General features: G+C 47.3%; 2 protein-coding genes across 4 annotated transcripts in view; one reads left to right on the top strand and one right to left on the bottom strand.

Annotated features, from left to right (window-relative positions):
• Positions 1-5,657, top strand: part of Sarnp (SAP domain containing ribonucleoprotein) — a 51,589-nt gene extending 45,932 nt beyond the window's left edge. The window contains exon 12 of the transcript XR_007108467.1: positions 3,845-5,657. The gene's annotated coding sequence lies outside the window, so the exon portion shown is untranslated. The remainder of the gene's footprint in view (positions 1-3,844) is intronic.
• The window catches only part of Gdf11 (growth differentiation factor 11), a 34,210-nt gene extending 20,406 nt beyond the window's left edge, over positions 1-13,804 (bottom strand). Inside the window, exons 1-4 of one of the 3 annotated variants that reach the window (XM_047550963.1) lie at positions 13,216-13,804; positions 7,669-8,066; positions 6,768-7,149; positions 1,532-1,674 (exon numbers count right to left, since the gene is read on the bottom strand). In XM_047550963.1, coding sequence (XP_047406919.1) covers positions 6,769-7,149; positions 7,669-8,066; positions 13,216-13,657 — 1,221 coding nt within the window. In that variant the 5' untranslated portion in view covers positions 13,658-13,804 and the 3' untranslated portion in view covers positions 1,532-1,674; position 6,768. The other 2 variants (XM_047550964.1, XM_047550962.1) reach the window with 2 other exon arrangements.
• Positions 13,805-21,190: the final 7,386 nt, after the last annotated feature.

The following is a 21,190-nucleotide window of genomic DNA, read 5'->3' as shown; positions in this document are numbered from 1 at the left end:
GAATTTGCTCCCATGATTAACTCTTACATTGCTGTAGCTTGTAATCTTTGTCTTTAATTCTATGAAAACCTGCCTGGTTTTGTGATTAGTAGAAAGGTGATGATTTATTCAAATTTTCTCACATTAAGAATCTCTTTAGGGCTGGGGAGATAGCTCAGCTGGTAGAGTGCTTGCCTTGCAAGCACAAGACCCTGAGTTCGATCCCCAGTACCAAAAAAAAAAAAGAATCTCTTTATTTCTGCCAAGTCTATGGTTGGTGACAAGGGTAAGGATACTTTAGGAAAACTGTACCTTGGAGGGCAGATCCAAAGGTTGCCTATTTGTTGTAAATTTTGCCCCATCTGAGACGCTGGAGAAATGAACAAGAAGGAAAGTTGGTTAAATTTTTGTCACATCTTCAACCAGATAAACCTTATATATGGAGTGACTTTCCCTTCCTTCCTGTTAGTCTGTTCTGTTTGCCTCCCTTTCTTGACTTCAGGCTTTGATCTCAGAACTAGCTTTTTTCTCTCTTTCCTGTGTCTTCATCTGAAAACAACCAAGAGAATTGTTCAGTTTTGTAATATAGGGGAGATTATAGATTCAGTGAGGATTTCTTACCCTAGGATGGTTTGGAGGGAAAAAAAAAAAAGGAATAGAGTAGAGGCTAATAATGGGTCCCTCAGAAATTTTCTTTACTTTGTCTCTGTAGCCTAAATATATTCAGCCTTATTCTCTAGATTCTTTTCTTCAAACTCTTACCATTTTCTTTACTCAGCTCATTTCTCCATACCCCACTGTGTGTGTGTGTGCGCGTGTGTGTGTGTGTAAGTAACCCAGGAGCATTCTACCACTGAATTGCATCCCCAACCCGTGTCAGTTTTTGAGACAGGATTTCACTTAATTGCCAAGGCTAGCCTCGAACTTGTGGTCCTCCTTCCTGAGTTGCTGGGATTACTGGCATGCACCACTATGCCCAGCTTCCCTAAATCTTTGACACTGTTTTCCTGTCAGTCAGAAGAACATAACACCAAGTCGTCTTTTCTGTCTCAGTGTAGTCATTCCACACATAACTTTTTGTGCATGAATAGTTTAAAATGCTCAAAATTGGAAATTTTTTTCCCCCTGAATTTCAAATAGTTAAGTCCATTTTGTTTGCCTAACAGAACAGACACCTAGGCTTATAATTCTTATCTGGGATCCAGATATCCTTCCTTCTTATCCCTCAATCTCACTCCTGTACATCCAAATGTGGTTAGTTGACTCCAATCTTTTCCTTGCTATAAAGCTGTGACATTCTCCACATACCTGGAAGCTCTTAATGAGGGAGTCTATAAAAGCTGTGGAGAGAACTAGCTTCCTTAGCTGTAAATCTGCACCTTTTTATGGTTCTCCAGGATCATTCTCTTCACCACCATCACCCTAAGCTGCCCTTCCCCCCAATCCAGCTCTTGAGAACTACTGGAGATAGGCTAGAAACTTCTGTGTGGGCAAAGGCTATAGGAAGGAAGGGGTGAATAAGGACACAGCTTCTTGGTGTTTTGTTGTTTGTTTTTATATTTTGAGACAGCATTACACTATGTTGCCTGTATTGCTCAAGCTGGCCTCAGACTGGCAGTTCTCTTGCTGTAACTGGGACTGTGGGTACACCCCACTGTGCCAGACCTCTTCTTGGTGTTGAGCTGAGTTCTTTTGCTGTGTATAACATGAGAAACAGATGAGGAGGTAGGGAGGAATTTAGATAAATAAAAGAGAGTCTCCCTTCCGCCCCCAGTATTGAGGATTGAACCCAGGAGGGGCACTCTACCACTGAGCTACATCCCTAGCCCCCAAAATTTTGAGATAGGGTCTGAGTTGCCCAGGCCTCGAATTTGTGATCCCCTTCAGACTCACCTTCCTGAGTAGCTGGGATTACAGGTGCGCATCATTGTACCTTGCTTCTCTGTTCTCATGTGAGGCCTGACAGGCAATTCTGCTTCTGATTATTAAAATTCCCCCCTACATTCTAACCTCCCTTTCTCTTGCTGTTTCGACTCTTGTTTTTTCCTCCAAAGGAATTGTAAGTGACAGGTTTCATGCCTTTGCAGACCCTTTGAACCCAAGGTGTTCCTGAGTTTGTCATCTCTTTCCTCACTATTGTCCCCATATTTTGTTCTCTCTCATATCACTATTAATAGATTAGAGTGTAATATGTATAGTAACTATTTAGTTTTAATCCCTTAGTCTGTCACAGTAGCTCTGTGACCCTGGGCAAATTACTTAATCATTTTGTGACTCTCTTCAGACTTTATATCAGTAGGAACTCTGTTGTGAAGGTTACTATGAAAATTAAGTGATACTATCATATTGTGAACTCAGCACAATTTGTTTACTATAGTTTGCTTAATAATCATTGAAAAATATTAGCTCTTAATTTTACAAGGGTAAAATCAAAATTTAGAACATTTTTTTACAAATTCTAGATAGGGAATGGTGGATGAGTTTGGGCCTGCATATATATACATACATGTGCTTATGCAGTTGTATTTGGGGGTTTGGAGACTTGGAAGATGGGAAGAGTTCTAGTTGTTCTCTTAATCTTCAGCTCATGGTTAGGAAAGCTGACATTGTCACCCAGGGCATTGACTTTCCTGTATCTGTCACACTATATACCAGAGACTTAAATGCTACAGTGCTTGCTATTTCTTAGTTTGGGGTATGCCCCACACATCCTAAACTGAGCAAAAGCAAATGATAGGATAGATACTAATGCTCTTGGAGAGTGTTTTGGGAAAAGGAGAAATGATTTAAAACTCATCTTACAATTCCTTTTGTATTTCCTTTCAATTTGGGAAACAAATGAGTAGTAGGGGGAGAAAACCCATTTTGACTTAGGCCAAAAGCTAGGAATAAAACTGTGGATAAAGCAGTTCCTTAAAGGGAGGATGCAGTGCATGACACTCTATTACTTACCCAGTCCCAGTCTGTTTTATAGTTGGTATGAGTTGGGGTCATGCTGGTGGAATGGACAAAGCAGGGAAAGCTGGTGGCACATTGAACCCTTAGTATCCCTGCTCCTCGTTCTGGATCATGGTGGTGTCACAGGAGCTATCCTTATGTTGTTATTTGATATGTCAGGGAAGAGTTTTGCTACCCCCAACTTTTAACATCCTGGGAATTCCCCTCTAGGTATATGGGACTTCTTGGTACAGTGGACTCAAAGAATATTTGAAATGCTTACTCACTTTTGTTATGCAAAGTAAATGCCTGTCAGTTTGTTTCATGGATTTTGGTGAAACTGTTGAGGAAACCTAAGATCAGGGACTGTAGAATAGCAGACATTAGCTGGATTGTCTCAGAACTTCAGATTTTTCTGTTCTATGGAGGCTGGGAGAGCTTTGTAATCTGGGACTGTTTTGAATCAAGCTCTTCAGAAAGAAAACCCTTCCTTTCCCAGCCTCTGTCCAACTCCCTTGAATTGCATGTCTCAACCCTTATCCCCAAGCACTAAGTGTTTTGTTGTTGTTTAAAGTACAGGGATTGAACCCAAGGGTATTCTACCACTGAGCCACATCCCCAATCCTTTTTATTTTTTTATTTTGAGGTAGGTCTTGCTAAGTTGCTGAGGCTGGCCTCAAACTTGTGATCTTTTAGCCTCCGCCTCCTGTGATGCTGGGGTTACAAGTGTGCACTACACACCCAGCTCCTTAAGTGTTTTTTCTTTTGCTCCAAGGACCCCATCTTCTTAGTTCTAGAGCAAAAGTTTTCCTCTCTTAGATCCTCTTCAATTCCTGGTCTCCAAGATGTAAATGTGGCGCTTGATCAGGGAGAAGAGCTTGGCACTGATTTCTAAACTCTTTGACTGCTTTTATTTTTCTTTTTTCAGGTTCAAGTGCTGGATTGTGTCATGTGACCATCCCAAAACTCAGAGCACCCTATGGCCATCTTTGCCCTCTTGTCACATAACTTGAAAACTACCTGATGGCCTTTTTGCAGTGGTTCCCTCCAGGAAGCCTTGATCTCAGTGAAGAAGTCCTTTCCTGGCATTCCTTTCAGCCCCATACTCCTCAGACACCCTTAACAAACAAAGGCAATCACACACACGATGTAACAAATACACAAAGTAAATAATTACACCAATAATGATATGTTCAGAGGGGACTGGCCAGGTCCACACATAAGGTGGGGGAAAGGTGCCAGCCCCCACTGTGTTGCTGGGTTGTGTCCCCAAGCTTTTTTATCCCATGCCTCTTTGGGGATAGGGAAGAACGGGGGACTGAAACTTCAGCTCAGATTTATATTCGTTAGACAAATGACCCCTTTCCTGACCCTGCAAAGGTCTTTATTTGGTGGTATTAAAGGGGTAGTTTTTTTAAGTATCCCCATGTTTAATGCCCCAGCTGTCTAGATTTTGTAGAGGGAAGTTACCTAATGTTTATTGCCCAGTCCCCACCCTGTTCAAGATCAAGAGGTATTTGACCTTGTAGGGAAGCATGTGCTATTCTTCTTTCTGCTCCTCTCCTTCCACCAAGGAAATGTGAATGGTCAGGTATATCTTGTTTTTCAAGACTGGGGCAGAAGGATGAATAGGGCCAGAGAGGAGAGACTTGGGGTTAACGTAGCTGCTATATGGAAGGTGAGTTGAAAAGCTTAAGGGTCCCTGCCCATTCCTCTCCTGAAACACCTTCTCATTTCTCACTATGAGATAGAAGTAAGATGCTAAATTTCACCAGCATCACCTTCCCAAGGGTGGTCACCATACCTTTGCCCCTTCAATGGTCTGATCCAAGCAGGAGAGACATGCGCTCAGGAAGAACAAGCCTTCCAGGTCTGCTATCCGGCTTGGGCTTTACTTCAATTCAGTACTGTTTCTGCCAGACCATAACTGATGGCTCTACTTAAGAGTACAATTTTGCTGTAGGTCTCTCTCCCCTCCCCCCCATCCCCTCCCGCTTCCTGACATCCTTAGGCTCTTGCCTAGAGCCAAGAGGTCTGCTGGTGAGGTATGGATAGGGTGTGGAGATTCCCAACTCCTTGGCTTCAAGCACTGTCCATCTGAGAGGCAGGGGAACTTGTACTCTCTGAAGCCTGTGACTCCTCTAAGCCTCACATATCTTCACCACTACTCTGGTGCCCTGGTTATCTTGTCCCACAGCGAGAGGTATTTTATGTCCATAAAGTGCCCGTGGTAAGTGCTCAGAATTCATCTCTTGGCTGTGGCGGGTGCTGCCATTTCTCATTCCATCGAGGGGAAGAAACTGAGGCACAGTGAGTCCAGAGGAGAGTGAGTCAGGATTGTGGGAGGAATGAATTGGCCCAGCTAGTGACTTGAAGTGGCAACGAGTTTCTGCCTGCTTCCTTGCCTTTCCAAACAAGGGAATCTCCTTCCTTCCCATCCTTTACTGTTAAATGGCCTTATCAGATGCCATTCCCCACTGAACTGTCCCCTCCCTGCTTCCAGGTACTGCTATACTTCAAAAATAAAAGATAAAAATTATAGACACTCTGCTTCCTTGTTCTCCCTCCTTCCACCCTGAGCTTTGGGGGTGGGGGACTACAATATCCCCCCTCCAGAATCCCTTCCACCTTGGTCTACAGACTCTATTCCCTAGCCCAGAGCAGTGATTTGGATTCAAATGCCCTGTAACCTTCAGCCTCTTTACTACTCCTTTGTTGACCCTTCCTAATCTTTCCCAGACCTGGGGGACTCTGGGATCTCATTTTTATTGACCTGAAGATAGAGGCTGGGAGCAGGGGCATTCCACAGGCTCTTTGGTCTCTCTCGGCTGAGGGTAATTTGGGCATAAACAGGCTGTACCTTCTGACTAAATAAATCAATACCTTGAAGAAGGTGGGCCTGAGGGTTAGCTTAGTGGCTCTCTTATAGATCCTGGATGTTGAGGACTTCCTCTCCCCATCCCAGCTCTTAAATCCTAACCTCTTACTATTTCCATGGCCACTCAGTTCAACCCATTTGGCTCAAGGTTAGTTAGGGTGCTTATGGGTTAGAAACACATATATCAGCCCTCTTGCCCTTACTCCCATTCCCAACCCTGAAGGTTTTATACAAGTGCTTAAGTGGGTGGGTGTTGGGGAAGAGCAGGGTTTGGGCATAAGGGACATATTGGGCAGGGGCCCTCCCATTCCAGTAAAGCCAAGTACCCAAAAAGAAAAAGGAAAAAAAAAAAAAAAAGTCACAATAAATAAATAAATAAAATTCCCAAATCCTTACTTCTGCCCCTGCCCTCGCTTCCCTCCCCCTGGCTATTGTTGGAGGGAGAGAGGGAAGATGCTAAGAATGGATTTTGATTTCCTCTCCTACTGGGTAGTCAGGGGATCTCCCCAAACTATACCAAGCCCCTCACCTTGCCAGTGGAAGAAAGGAGGTTTGGTGTGGGGCTTTCATTTATTACTCCATTTCCGTCTCTTTCTCATTGTTTGTCTCTGCCTAGTCTTGTCTCTTCTGCCTCTCTATTCCTTTGCCTTCTCAGTGCTGCTCTGTTTGTTCCTCTGTCTTTATCCCTCTGTCTCTACCTCTGTCTCTACATCTCTCTGTCTTCTTGCCAAACCTTCTTACCTGCAAACCTCAAACACTCCACCCTAACCATGTCCCTTCTTTCCTGCTTCCCCAACCCCTTGTCCCTCAACCCCCACCTGCCTCCCTCTGTTGTATTGCACACTGCTTGGTCAGGGAACAAGGTGTGATGTTCATGGAAAGAGGTGGAGGGAGCTCTAGGGCTTGGGGAGTTGGGGGCCAGGGCTGGGGTCTCAGGGTAGGGTCTGTGGGGAAGGCATCCACTGTCCCCCACCTTAGGAGCAGCCACAACGATCCACCACCATGCCAGGGATCTTGCCGTAGATAATCTGCTGTTTGTCATTGAAGTAGAGCATGTTGATTGGGGACATCTTGGTAGGGGTGCAGCAGGGCCCAGCAGAGCCTCTTGGATTGGCCTGTTGCACCAAATGAGTATGCGGATACTTTTGCATGAACATGTACTCGCACTGGCCGGAGCAGTAGTTGGCCTTGTAGCGCTTAGGTGCGATGATCCAGTCCCAACCAAAAGCCTCAAAGTCCACTGTGAGGGGATATCTGCAGCAGCGGGACTCACTTGAATGCTCATCACAATCCAGGCCTAGGTTCCGCCGGGACCGTTTTGTGTTCTCTAGGACTCGAAGCTCCATGAAAGGATGCTGAAGGTCAGGGAGAGGGGAAAGAGATGTGACATAGCCCTGAATTGTCCCTCTTCCCTAATTTTTTTCTCTCCCCCATCTGCCTCTCAATAGGGGCATCAGAACAGAAACCGTTGACTTCTTGGCTTTTCCATTGCTCCCACCCCCAGCCCCAGCTCACTTTTCTTGCCATCTAGCACCTCTCAACTCAACCTTCCCTAATTTCTTCCTCTCTTGGCATCCTGGCCTTCATTAGCCCCTTGGCTCAGGGCCTCATCAATGGCCAGTTTTGGTGTTCCCATGAATCTCCCATTAACTGACACCTTTACCCAAATCCAGTTTTCAGCTGTTGCCTGGCTTGGCTCCCTGAAAAGTGATAGTTGCCACCCCACCCTTCAGCTCCTCTAGAATCAGCTCCCGGCCTGAGAAATAACACTGGTCTCCACCTCCTTTCACATTCCTAGTCTACTTTTTCTAACATCCCCACCTCCTCAGGGCCAGGTTACACATGTCCACCACCACTTCAGGCCCCCTGCTCACCAGCCCCTCAGCTCCTGGCCCCAGAGAGGTGACAGCCAGGTCTGTGCCACTGGGATCAAAGGCGTTGATCTCGATGCCCCAGTTGCTCTGTGGCTGGCGGAACCAGCTGTGTAGCACTTGCTTGAAGTCGATGCTCTGCCAGTGGCCGGAGCGCGAGTGCAGCTCAATCTTGAGTGAACGGATACGGATGTGACGGCGGCCTCCACCCCCTCCCCCTGCGGTCCCTTCCCCAGTTAGGGGTTTCAGTCGCAAAATCTGCAGGTAGACTGTGGCTGGGCGGGGCACAGGCCGAAGGTACACCCACAGCTGTGCCTTCAGTACCTTTGTGAACATCACCTTGGGGCTGAAGTGGAAATGGCAACAGAGAGGACTGCCATCTGTCTGCACTGCAGGATCCGCTGATAAGAGAGAAGGGAGCACAACATCAGCAAAGGGTATTTGTGGAAAGGATCAGCAGTCCTGGTTGGCATTGGCAGTTTGCACTCCTCAGCCTGAGTTTTCCAGCTTTGTTTCTCTCCTGTGCCTATCTTGTGGACGATCTGTATGGGGTCTCTAGTACTGAAAACAGTGCCTCCTCACTTTGGATGAGGGCTGTCAGGGCTTACTGCTCTGTACCAATTCCCTAATCCATTTACTTACCCTAATGCATAGGTTCCCCCCTACCAGATAACCTGCAGAGATAGTGGGTAATTCTTCCTTCATCTACATCCTTCCCTTCCTCCAACCATTCCTAGAATGTAAAACTCCAGCTTTTTCTGAATCTTTAATCTCCTCATAGAAGCCATACCTCTTACCACACCTGCTGTCCTTAGGTCACCTTGCCCCATTTCTGCTGATCTGTCTGATGGGCAGGTAGAAACTAGTATCCCCCCAGCAGAAAAAAAAAAAAGAAGAAAAGGTGAAAAAAGGTGGCCTCAGGGTCCAGAGAGAGAATGTAAGCTAAATTTAACTTAAAAATATACCCAGAATTCAGATCTAGGCTGTGTCATTCCCAGTAGCAAATCCACCAGAATGTAACTATCCAAGCACATCTTATACATCTAACTCCTCATTTCTTCTCCCCTAAAAAGTTTCCTTAGCTGCTTTCTTATCACCACCACCACAACTGCCTCAGCTTTTGAGGAAGGGAAAAATGTATTTCTTCCTATTTGCCCAACGCATCAGAAATAATAATTCAACACACCAAATCAAATATAATCAGCAAGGTACAGTTGGTACATGCCTATAATACCAGTTGTTCAAGGAGGCTGAGTTAGGAGGATCACAAGTCTAAGACCAGCCTTAGCAACTTAGCAAGACTGTCTCAAATTTAGCACTGGGTACAGTGGCACACCGCTGTAATCCCAGTGAAAGGGCTCAGTGGTAGAGCAAGTGCCCGGCATGTAGGTGACCCTGGGTTCAATCCCTAGCACCACAAACAAAATTCTCATCAATAGCTTTTTCTCCCTTGAGTTTCCTTTGGTTTTTTGGTCCAGTGCCAGCAAATCTACAAAGGTTCAGCATCCCATCTTTATATCGTGACCCTTTTCCCCTTGTTCTGGACCATAAATCAAACCTTGGAGATTAAGGATGATGCTCAATATATCTCTCTGCTCCCAGCTTCTCCCAGTTCCCTTTCCTAATCTCTTAGTTTGGGAATGCCCTCAATCATGTCTCTCTGGACAAGAATTCCATTCTCACTGCAGATAGGATGATTCTGGAATGAGCTTTGCTAAGTCCATATTGCTATGGTGAAGAACTTCAGGTAGGCCCTTAGGTATCATGCCCAGGTCTCACATTCTGTGTAGTCATGAAGAACTTAACATTCATCAACACTATCCCACCCAACTCCAGGAGAGGGAGGACCTTCTGAATGGGATAGGGAGGAAAGTCCTTAATAATCTTCATATTTCAGGACACAATACACAAAGTCCTCTGCAGCATCTTTTCCCTTGGTTCTCCGAGGTGCAGTGCTCTGGTAGTCCTCCCGTTTATCCTACTGGCTGGTGCTTCACTTCAATGATGATATAATACAGTGGAAATTCAGAGATTAGGAAAGTAGCTGGGGCAGGGAAGCTACTGGTGAGCTCTGGAATGACAAGCAATAATCCAAATGGCATATTATGCCCAATTTAGCATAGGAAATGTCTATTTCTCGCTATTAGATACTCATGTATTTTGCTCACCATTGGAGCTTTAGTGCTTCTTATAGTACCAAACGGTATTCAATACATACAGGCTGAATGAAACTCCCAATTTTCAGTTTCACAGGCAAGTGCTTGAGAGTTCTTCCTAAACTATCTTTTGGTTACAGAATTGAAGTGGGTTTAACCACTGCTTGGACTCCTCATCTGACCTTCCCTATAAGACTTCCTGGTATGATACTAATGATTCTGGATTCATAAAGGTGCCGAGCATTAAAGAATGTGAAAATAGTAGTAGCTTCTCAATAAATGTTTGGTTTTCTAAGCTCTAAACATACCCTACTACATTAGCTGACCTAGGATTTGAAGATGAGGGACTGGGCATCAGAGCCTTTAATTCCTTCAGATAAAGGATTCCCCACGCCAGGGAATCCTCATACACTTCTCTCCCAGTGGGTGGGGGACAGTCAGTGCTACTAGAGAACAGGACATAGTTAGAAAGTAAAGGGAAGGGTAAAGAGTCAGGAGAAAGACTGGAAAAGGTGAGGGAATTAAGAATCAAGAAGAGCCAGGAATGAAGTCAAGTTAATAGATATAAGAAGAGAAATGGAGATAGTAGAAAGATCTTCGTGAGAGAAGAAGAATAAGTTTGGGAGTTAGAGAACACCAGGGTTGAGTAGAAAGGAGTGGGTAGGGGTTAAAAAGCTAGAGGTGGGAGGAAACTAAACCTGGTGGGGTAAAGATAAGAGGACAGAAAAGGTAGAGAGAGAGGGAGGAACAAAGAATAAGCAGGTAGAGCTACAGAGGAACAGGGCTTGAAAGAGTCCCCAACACAGCTCTGGTGGGTGGGGAGGGGAGGGGGCCACATATGTGTTGGATTGATCTGGTTGGTGGTAGGCAGCAGGTCAGGTTTAGTAGGCGGTGCTGCTGGGGGAGAGAGGTCATTGCACTATTTTCAGCAAAAGCCCAACCCCCCTCCCTACTTACTGCCTCCCCTTTCCACCCCCAACTACACACCCTTTCCCAACCCAGGCTAGAAGGCCTAGGGGCAGGAGGTTGGGCTGAGAGGGCAGGGGCCTCTCAGTATGGGGAGGAGAGAGAAACTGAGGGGCTGGGCTTGGCTCCCATAAGGGCAGGGGGCTGGGTTCCCAGGATGAAGGCTGGGGTGGGAGAGCCTGAGAGGGTAGAGGGAACTAGGGCAAGCAAAGCAGTCTAGGCGAGGTGGGGGCTGGGGTCCAGGGTTGAAGGCTGGGGGAGGGGAGACAGGGGGAGGGGAGCAGAGGCCATCTCTGCTGACAAACACCTCCCCCGATTAGCAGAGCACAAGTCTCTTATTAAAGCGGGTCCCTGGGGATTAGACTATAAAAGTCTCTTTTTCCTTTTCCCCTCTCTCCCTGCCCCCCTCCCCTCCACTCCCCCTCCCTCTCTTAAGAGCTCAGCTAGGCTCTTAAAGGGGACGTACAATACCTGGCTGGAGACCCAGTTCCCTAGTTACCCAAGTGCTGGGTTGGTGGCACAAGAGTGAAAGTTGGGTGAGACCCCAACTGCTGGTGCCCCCTTCAGTCTTAACCTGCATTGCCCAATTCATGCATACAGGGTCTCCTCACTTCCTGCATCCCCATTACCAGAGCTAATTCTGAGCTCAGGCCTATAGCTAAGGAATGCTAGGCAGAGTGTGGAGCAAGGGGAAGTCCATGGCCATGTCACCCATCCTGGAAATTCTCACACACTATACCACACAGACGAGAGCATCTTTTCCCTCTGCAACCTTCATCTTCTTCCAACAAACTATTGATCAGAATTCCTCTACAACTGTTTCCTTGAATCCCCACCCCCACCCCTGCCCTGGGTCAATCTCAGACTGACCCTAGCTTCCATAAGCAGAAGTCTTTTTTTTTTTTTTTTAATTTTTTTTAGTTGTTTATGGACCTTTATTTTATTCATTTGTTTATATGTGGTGCTAAGAATCGAACCCAGTGCCTCACACATGCTAGGCAAGTGCTCTACGACTGAACCACAACCCCAGCCCTATAAGCAGAAGTCTTAAGAACAGAAGGGAGACTGAGGAACTGAAGATCAGATCTCCACTCCTTGGTGCGACACCCTGCGCGCTGCGCGCACGCATACACACACACACACACACACACACACACACACACAAATCCATTTAGTTTCCTGGTTTTCTTTACAGTCTTGATTAAGTACTGTGGAGTTTAGTTCCACAAAAATGCATTTGGCATTACCAGGTATGAAGCCTCCCAGATGCACACCTGGGTTCCTGTGCCTCTCCTATGGGTGTGGGCCACTAGGACTCCCCTCAGCCCCCAGCTTTTTATGACCCATCTGCCAATAAACCAGTCTCCCCCCTCTTCTGTTCAGAGCCATAAACCAAACTGGGGGTGGGGGGACCTTGCCAAGCTACTAGGGAATAAGGGAGGGCCTGGTTCCCTGGAGTTGAAGAGTAGGGTGAGACCCAGGGGGGAGGGGCAGAGGGAGTCACCTGACCCTAGGGAGAGATAGAGTTGGGGGTAGCAGTATTGGCCTGGATTTTCCAGGCCATAAAATTTCAAAGCGGCTCATGTCTATTAACGTGTTCATCTTCCTTTGGCCAGGGACTCGGATGCCTGGGTCTCCCCTAACACCCATCCAGTTCTATCTCATTCTCCCTGGGTCTTCCTCTCTCTTAAGTCCAGTTGCCATGGGGCCAGTGAACAAGGGACAGAACACTTAGGTTGAAGTAACCAAATGGTTGTCCTTAAGCTCCCAGCGCAATGGAGTTATCTGAGATCGGTCGGTACCAAGAAGGCACAGCTTTTCTGGCCCCTTGGGATACCCAGTGTGAGACACGGCTCAGGATGGAAAGGGTGCCAGCTGGGCTGCCAGGAGGAACACAGGGTTCTGAGATCCTATTCCTGGGGCAGAGAGGGGCACTCGGTTCTCTGCAGCCTGGTGGGCGCGTTGCGGAGCATGGGGCGGAGGAGTTGGTGCCAGGACGATGGGAAGACAGAGAGCACTGCGGCCCAGCCCGGAGCCTCCCGATTCTGTTCTCTAGTCATCACCTCCCCGTGGCCCATTAGGACACAGTATCTGCCCTGTCCCCAAAGCTGCGGGTCCCAGCTTCCCCCCACCCCTGACTCCTTTAACGTGGGTCTTTCTCGCACCCCGGGGGGGAGGCAGTATCTTGCAACCCGTCCCGATTGCCCCCTCCCACCTCCAGGAATAGGGCCTGCACACAACTCCGCTGCCCAGCTTCACCGCTCGAAAAAGTTCTGTGGACTAGCCCCGGTTCCCCAATCCATCAAGTTTTCGCAGAAAAAGCTTCCGGGCCGAGGCAGTCGGGAGCGCCCGGCTTGGAAGCAAGCGAGAGGCGCCCTTCCCAGAGCCGAGGCAGCAACATACCGCTCGAGCCCCGAAGCCCACTTACTCTCCTGGGCCATGCTAATGACGGTCTCGGTGGTGGCGTGGTACTCGTCTTCCTCCAGGAAGTCCTCGGGCTGCAGCGCGTCGCCCTGGAAGTCATGCAGGTCCAGGATCTGCTGCAGCGGCGGCGCCTTGGGCAGCAGCTGCTTCACCACCTCGCGGCTGATGTTGGGCGCCTCCTTGAGCCGCAGTTTGCTTAGGATTTGCGACTTGATGCTCTCCAGGCGCAGCTCACGGCTATGCTGCCGCCACACGCACACGGGGCAGCCGTCCGGCTCGGGCGCCACGGACGGGGCCGGCCGACTGGAACGCTCCCCCCCGGCCCCGGCCGCCGCCGCCGCCGCCGCCGCCGCCGCCGCCACGGGGCCCTCGGCCGCCTCCCCCCGGGGCCGCAGCTCCAGGGCGAGGAGCAGGAAGCCCAGCAGCAGCGGGGCCGCGAGCACCATGCTGGAGGGGAGGGGAGGAGGACTGGGGGGCGGGGACGCCGGAGTCCCGCAGGGAGGGGGCGGAGGGAAGAGGGAGGGAGGAGGAGGGGGTCCGGGCGGCGCGGGATTGGGGGCTGCCCGGCCGAGGGGGGGCCGGGGGGCCGGGGGCGGCGGGCGCGCGGGCGGGGCGGGCGAGCGGCCGGGGCGGGCGGCTGGGGGGGCCCGAGCCCGGGCCGGGCCCTTTATAGCCCCGGCCCCCGTGTCGTCAGCGGCCGCGATTGGCTGCGGAGCCAACAAAAGAGGTAGCGCTGTCATCCGAGGCGAGAGAGGGAGCCGGAGAGAGCGGAGGAAAAGAGAGAGGGAGGGAGCGAGGGAGCAAGGGCCCAGAGAAAGGTGAAGAGACAGAAGAGGGGGAGGGGGTAGGTATAGAGGGAAAGTCAGAGTCAGAGAGACCAAGGAGAGACCGAGAGATAAGGGCAGAAGAGCCAAATCTAGAGAGATAGGAAGAGGAGACAGAGGGAGAGACAAAGGAGGGAAAAGAAGAGTCGGAGGGGGCAAGATACAGAGGTGAGACTTAGCTAGGGAGAATAAGAGAAGGGGTAGAGTTAGGGTGGAGAGAGTCAGAAACAAAGATGTCCAGAGAGAGGTGAGGCCGGACAAGAGAAGACTGAGGTCTACAGAGCAGGCCAGGAAAGATGAGGGAACATAGAGATGGGAACAGGGGCAGAGGAACTGATAGGGCAGAGACCAGTAACCTAGGAAAGACAAAGAGAGAGGGCCAGATTGGGAGATACCAAGGGAGCCCCTGAGGAGGCAAACCAGAGGATCAGGGCAAAAGCAGACTCCTCAGGGAAAGGGTGGTAGCCACAAGAGTCAACCCTGTAGGAGCACAGAGAGCCCCAGGGGGAATAGGTGAAGAACTTGAGTTCAAAAGAGCCCCAGCTACCAAAGGTAGCCAAAGAAGATGTTTAAAGAAGACATGGGGAGCCAGGCTTGGTGGTTACACACCTGCAATCCTGGCCACTAGTGATACTGAGATAGGAGAATTGCAAGTTTGAGGCCAGCCTGGGCAAATTTAGCAAGACCCTGTCTCAAAACAAAAAAATTAAAGGGCTAGGGACTTAGCTCAGTGGTAGAGCACTCTGGGTTCAATCCCAAGTACCTCCCAAAATGATTAATAAACTAATAAATTAATTAACATAAAATGAAGAACAAAATAATGAGGGAACAGGCAGTAGCAGGCAGGGTGGTACACCTGTTATCCAGTGCTACTCAGGAGGTTGAAGCAGGAAGATGCAAATTTGAAGCCAACCTGTGTAATTTAATAAAACCCGTCTCACAATAAAGTTTTTTTTTGTTTGTTTTTTGGTTTTTGGTTTTTTTTGTTTTGTTTTGTTTTGGTTTTTTGGGTTTTTTTTTAAGCTCACTGGTAGAGGACTTGCCCACCAAGTATAAGACCTTGAGTTCAATACCCAGTATTCCCGGTATCCCCGGTCCCACCCAAACAACAACAAAAAACCATGGAAGGCTGGGCATTGTGGCACTCACCTTTAAACCCAGCTAGTGGGGGGAGGCTGAAGCAGGAGGAAGCAGGAGGTAAGTTTAAGGCCAGCCCGGGCAATTTAGTGAGACTCTGTTTCAAACTAAAAAAATAAAAAGAACTCGGGATGTAGCCCAGTGACTTAGCACCTTGGTTTCAATCTCTACTATGGCAGGGTTGGGAGAGCCATGAAGGAAGACAATTTATTAGAGGGATCAGGGAGATTAGGAAAGGGACAACCAGAGAAGTTGGGAAAGTGGTGGGACACTGATAAGAGGAACAAGTACAGCTGGGGTTTAACAGAGCAAAGGGAGTCAGCAAACTGGAAAGTTGGACCTGGGTCCCTGGAGGCAGGAGCTGGAGGAGGGAGGGCTGAAGGCCACTATACTTTGGAGAGGAATCTAGACCTATGGATTTCTAGCTATGCCATTGGACCTGCGGGATCTCAGACACCCGAGAAGGGGCTCAAAGTTGCAAGGGTGAAGATAGGAGAAAAGTCTACTGTCAGATGTCTGAGTTGTAGGCAGCAAATTACAAAGGGAGAAACCAAGAGGTGGTCATCTTCATGTATGACCATGGATAAAGCCAGAAGGCAGAGTGAAAGAATGCCGAGTGATAAAATTCTTTAAAGGTGCTTAACTTCTGATGCTGGATGCCTCTTCCCAGACCTTAGTTTCTCTAAGCTGCTGCTATCATTTCTTCCTCCTCCTCCTCTTCCTCCTCCCCCTCCTCTTTTTCCTCCTTCTCTTTTGAGGAAAAAAAAAAAGAAGTTTCCCAGGCTGAACTCTAACTTGCCATCTATCTGCTGCAGCCTCTTGTGTAGCTGGGGTTGCAGACGTGTGCCACCACAACACCCAGCTCCAGCCTTATTTCTGTTCTTGTTTTTATGGCAGTGGCAACTGAACTCAGGGGTACTTTACCATTGAGCTACATCCCCAGCCCTTTTGATTTTTTTAAATTTTGAGACTGGGTCTTGCTCAATTGTTCATGACTTCGCTAAATTGCTGAGACTGGCTTTTGAACTTGCCATCCTCCTGCCTCAGCCTCCTAAAGTGCTGGGATTACAGGCATGCACCACTGCTCTAGGCACTTCTCCAGGTTTGTTGAGTAAATGTATGAATTTCGTTATTGAGCTGCTCAGACCAAGCAGAGGGTTTTTTTTTTTTTTTTTTTTGAAATTCGAGCCCAATAAAATATTTTAAAGTTGACTTTGTATAAGCATAAGAGCAAAGGTGGTTGGGGAACTGGAGTGGAATAAGGAAGAAACTGAGGGTTCAGGTGTGAGGGGAGGGGCTAGGAAAAACAACCCAAGGAACTTTTATGTATGTATGTATGTATGTATGTATGTACGTACGTACTGGGGATTGAACTCAGGGCACTCAACCACTGAGCCACATCCCCAGCTCTATTTTGTATTTTATTTAGAGACAGGGTCTCACTGAGTTCCTTAGTGCCTCACTTTTGCTAAGGCTGGTTTTGAACTCACAATCCTCCTGCCTCATCCTCCAGAGCTGCTGGAATTACAGGCTTATGCCACCTCGCCCCATGCCAAGGAATTTTTAATAGATGATCCATTCCTGTGGGGAGCAGGAACTGAGACAACAAGGGAATGGACAAAAAATTTAAACAGCTGGTTCCTTCCATTGCCTTGGACCAAGATATGGGTATCTCAGAATTTTGTTTATTTTTATTTTATTTTATTTTTTTACCTATAATTTGGGGATCACAATACCTACCCTCAACTGGTTGTGATGATTATAGAGTAGTCAATAGAGGTGTTCATGGACTTTGTGTTTGTGTGTGTCTGTGTGTGTATTTGTATGCACGTGGTATGGGGCATTGAACCCATGGCCTAACACATGCTAGGCAAGTGCTCTACCATGGAGCTATAGCCTTATTCCTTTAAAAAATTATATATACATATATAATGTATATATATATACATGTATACATATATAATATATGTATATATATATATATATATATATACTAAAACTGGTGATTATACTCACAGGTGCTTTACCACTGAACTATATCCCCAGTCCTTTTTATTTTTACACAGGGTCTCACTAAATTGCTGAGGGTCTTGCTAAGTTGCTGAGGCTGGCCTTGAACTTGTGATCTTTCTGCTTAAGCCTCCTGAATCGCTTGGATTACATGCATGTGCCTCTAAGATGGTTAAAAAATTGATATTTTGAAACAGTGTCTTGCCGAGTTACCCAGACTGGCCTCAAACTTGTAATCCTCCTGCCTCTGCTTCATGAGTAGAGTAGCTGGGATTATAGGTATGTGCCATTGTGCCTGACTTTTTTTCTCATTAATGATTCTTTTTCTTTCCTTTCTGATCTCCCAAAGTCTTTACCACCTATTCTGGTATGTTCTATCATCCAAAATGTTTGTATGATGTTACATCCTCAACAAATTTGTAAACACCTTGAAAGGAGAGGTGGTATCACCTCCTTCTGCTCCTTTAAAGAAGGTAGCACATGGGCTGGGGGTGTAGCTCAGTGATAGAGTGTTTGCCTAGCATGTGTGAGCCCTGGATTTGAGTCCCAGTATTTCAAAAATGATTAAATAAATAAGAAGACAGCCCAAACTTTACTTCCTCACCAAACATGAGTATAATGCAAGTGTAAAGAGAAATGATATGCAAAGATAAGACTCAGGGAACAGATAGTCCAGACAAGACAATAAGTAAACAGTATCAGCCCAAACTCCAGGACAGATAGATGCCTCCTGAATATGTCCATCTGAATGACACAAGGCACCTCAAACAGCATAGTTGGGAAACTCCTTCTTTTCCCTAAAATGTGACACACCTGTGGTTTTGTTTTGTTTTGTTTTGGTACCAGAGATTGAATCCAGGGGAGCTTAACCACTGAACTACATCCTCAGTCCTTTTTTATTTTTTAGTTTGAAACAGTCTCCCTAGGTTCCTGAGGCTGGCTTTGAACTTGTGATCCTTCTGCTTCAACCTCCTGAGCCACTGAGATTACAGACATGTCATTGCACCTGGCTCACCTGCAGTTTTTATTTAGTGAATGGCAACCACCTAGGTTAGTTACCTGGAAGTAGTATTCCATTCTTCTTACACTCTTGAATCATACAGGCTTTTCTTCTTCACAGAACAACTCCTTGGCTGGGGGTGGAGTTCAGTGGTAGAATGTGTGCTTAGTATGTTTGAGTTCCAGGGGTAGATACCCAGCACCCAACTCCTCCTGGGGAAAATCTCTTGACCAAATTTACTCTTTCCTTAGCTCTCAGTATAGTTGAGATTTAGGCATGACACACAGGTGTCCTTTGACTACGACGACAAGGCTGCCTGGGCTCCAGTTCCAGCAGATCCCCTTTTCTGACTGTGTGAACTTCAATAATTTCTAGTACTCTACCACTGAGGGGCACTCTACCTTGAACTACATCCCCATCCCTTTTTATGTGTTTGTTTTTGAGACATGGTCTCACTAATTTGCCAGGCTGGCCTTGAACTTGTGATCCTCCTGCCTCAGCTTCCCACGTAGTTGAAATTACAGGTATGTGTGTGCCCAGCTTTGAAAGTTCTTTAAAGTCTTTAAATAAGATTCCTTATTTGTAAGATGAAGATACAAATATTGTACCTATTTAATAGGATTATAAGGATTAAATACATGATGATATCAATCTAAATGTGCTAAATATGCTTACCCCAATTTATAACCATCACACTGTGAAACTCAAGAGAGCATTAACTTTTTCACCAAAGTTTTCCTTAGTTGCTTTATATACAACAATGAATGAACCTTGGTAAGTAGAACTGGTCAGAGTTGGGTGGGGGAGAGAAAACTGTACATTTGTATCCATGAGGGGTTTCTGTTTTCTGCCAAATACCAGGGACTTAAAATTAGGAACAGTTCGGTGAGACAGAAATGATTTCCATCTCCTGGCTCTCTCCCCACTGACTACAGGTAATCCACTAAATTGACAAGACTGCCATCTGGTGGTAGAGTTTAGGATGCCCGTTCCTTGTAGGTGGAACTAAAATCACCGTGGGTTTTTCTTATTTGTGCTTTGCAGATTTTCATTTTAGATTGTGTCTCCCCTGCCCCTGGGGATGGAACCCAGGAGTTCATGCATATTTGACACGCTCTCTACTATTGAGCTACATCTCCAGCCCAAAGAGTTCTACATCATAATGCCTTGTCTTTTTTCTAACCCCTCATAGATCTTGCCTCTTTCCTTGAGTTCCTTCAGGTTTAGTCCTGTTGGATTCCCCCGAGTTGAAGGAACTAACCCCTAGGAGGTTTCTTTTAGGAGCTCAGAACTCCAGCTGCCCCAGACCCAGTCCTGAAGAGGGGGCCCTGATGGTTTTATGAAAAAGGAGTCAGTAGACAGTACACTTTAGCATCTTTGTTATCCCAGTACATGCTAACCATAGCTTGGAGTCCAGTCCACTGTCCTAGTCTCCCAGGCAATTGTCTCCTTCCTAGGGGTGCCCCACTCCTGGTGTTACCCAGATAACCTTCAGGCCCGCCTCCATTAAGGTCCTGACTTGTTCATAGCAAATGTGGGATGGGGTCTAGGGGAGGCATTTAGATTTGAAGGTTGTGAGCTGTCGCTAGAGGAGATGGTGTTGCTGGGGAAGTGAATGAAGTTTCAGGACCTGGAGGAGGGAAAGTTGTGCTGGTGCATCCTCATCCTCTTTAGAGGGTTTCTTAACATTCTTAGGAAGCTGATGCAGCTCCTGAGAACCTATCACCAGAGTTAGAGGCTAGAGAAGCCTGAGCCACTAGAGGTGCTGCTGCCAGAATAGGGGAACCACTTTAAAGGAGGAGGGACTTCCGCTATCCTGCATCCCTATGGTGCAGGCCACCTCCACCTCAGACTGCCTTGTCCATCAGAGTTGGGCACTAGATTTCTCTTTCTTTCTTTCCTCCCTCCCACCTGTCTCTCTCTTTTCTGGTATTGGGGTTTGAACCTAGGGACGCTCTACCACTGAGCTACATCCCTAGCCCCTTTAAAATTTCTTTTGAGACAGGTCTTGTTAAGTTGCCGAGGCTGGCCCTGAACTTTCGATCTCCTGCCTCAGCCTTCTGAGTTGCTGGGATTCCATTGCATGTGCCACTGCACCGGGTGGGAGTAGGAAATTTCCTCTTCTCCCCAGAGAGGATCCCCAATCTTAATTGCCTCTCCCTTTTTTTATGTTCCTAAAGGTCCTATTTTGGGGGTTAGTGAACTCATTCCTTGGCATGTGGGGACTTTCTCAAGAAGGGAGGAGCTGGGTGATTGAGCTATAGCCACAGAGTGAGGGGTAGAGGCCTCCCTAAGGGCCACTTGTGCCTCTGGGAATGTGGAGACGTTTTTTCTGGGCTGGGGGTTGTATAGGGTTGTTGGAATGGACCCTTCCCAGGCCTCTGACTATGTAATTATTGTCCTCTCATCCTCTCCCACACTGGGCTCTAAACCCTATAATTATCTTGCCTGAGTCTCTTGGCAGCGCTGTTAACCTCTTTAACCCCAAGGTCCTCTAAGAGAAGTTGGGGATTGAAAGAAGAGAACCAGAGAGTTTGCATTTGAAGCTGTGGTGATGGTAGTATAGATCTGATACCAATGGAGAACTCCAAGAATCATTGGGGGTTATGATTTCCTTTGCTTCTGGTCTCCCAGAGGAACCCCCACCCCACCTCCTGGTCTCCCTCATCATCTTAGGGAATGAACCAGCTTTCTAACTCCACTGGAGGCACACACCTTCCTCTCTTCCTCTCTTTACTTTTTTTTTTTTTTTTTTTGGGGGGGGGGTTGCTGGGGATTGAACCCAGGGCCTTGTGCTTACAAGGCAAGCACTCTACCGACTGAGCTATCTCCCCAGCCCCCTCTTTTTTTTTTTTTCCTTTATTTTTTTGGTACTGGAGATTGAACCCAGGGGTGCTTAACCACTGAGCTACATCAGTAGACCTTTTTACTTTTTATTTTGAGATGGTTTTGCGAAGTTGCTCAGGGCCTTGCTAAATTGCTGAGGCTGGCTTTGAACTTGCGATCCT

This window comes from Sciurus carolinensis, chromosome 4, assembly GCF_902686445.1.
Source record: "Sciurus carolinensis chromosome 4, mSciCar1.2, whole genome shotgun sequence".
In the NCBI taxonomy this organism is placed as follows: domain Eukaryota; kingdom Metazoa; phylum Chordata; class Mammalia; order Rodentia; family Sciuridae; genus Sciurus; species Sciurus carolinensis.
Note: the sequence above shows the minus strand (reverse complement) of the source record. Positions and strands in the feature narration are given on the sequence as shown.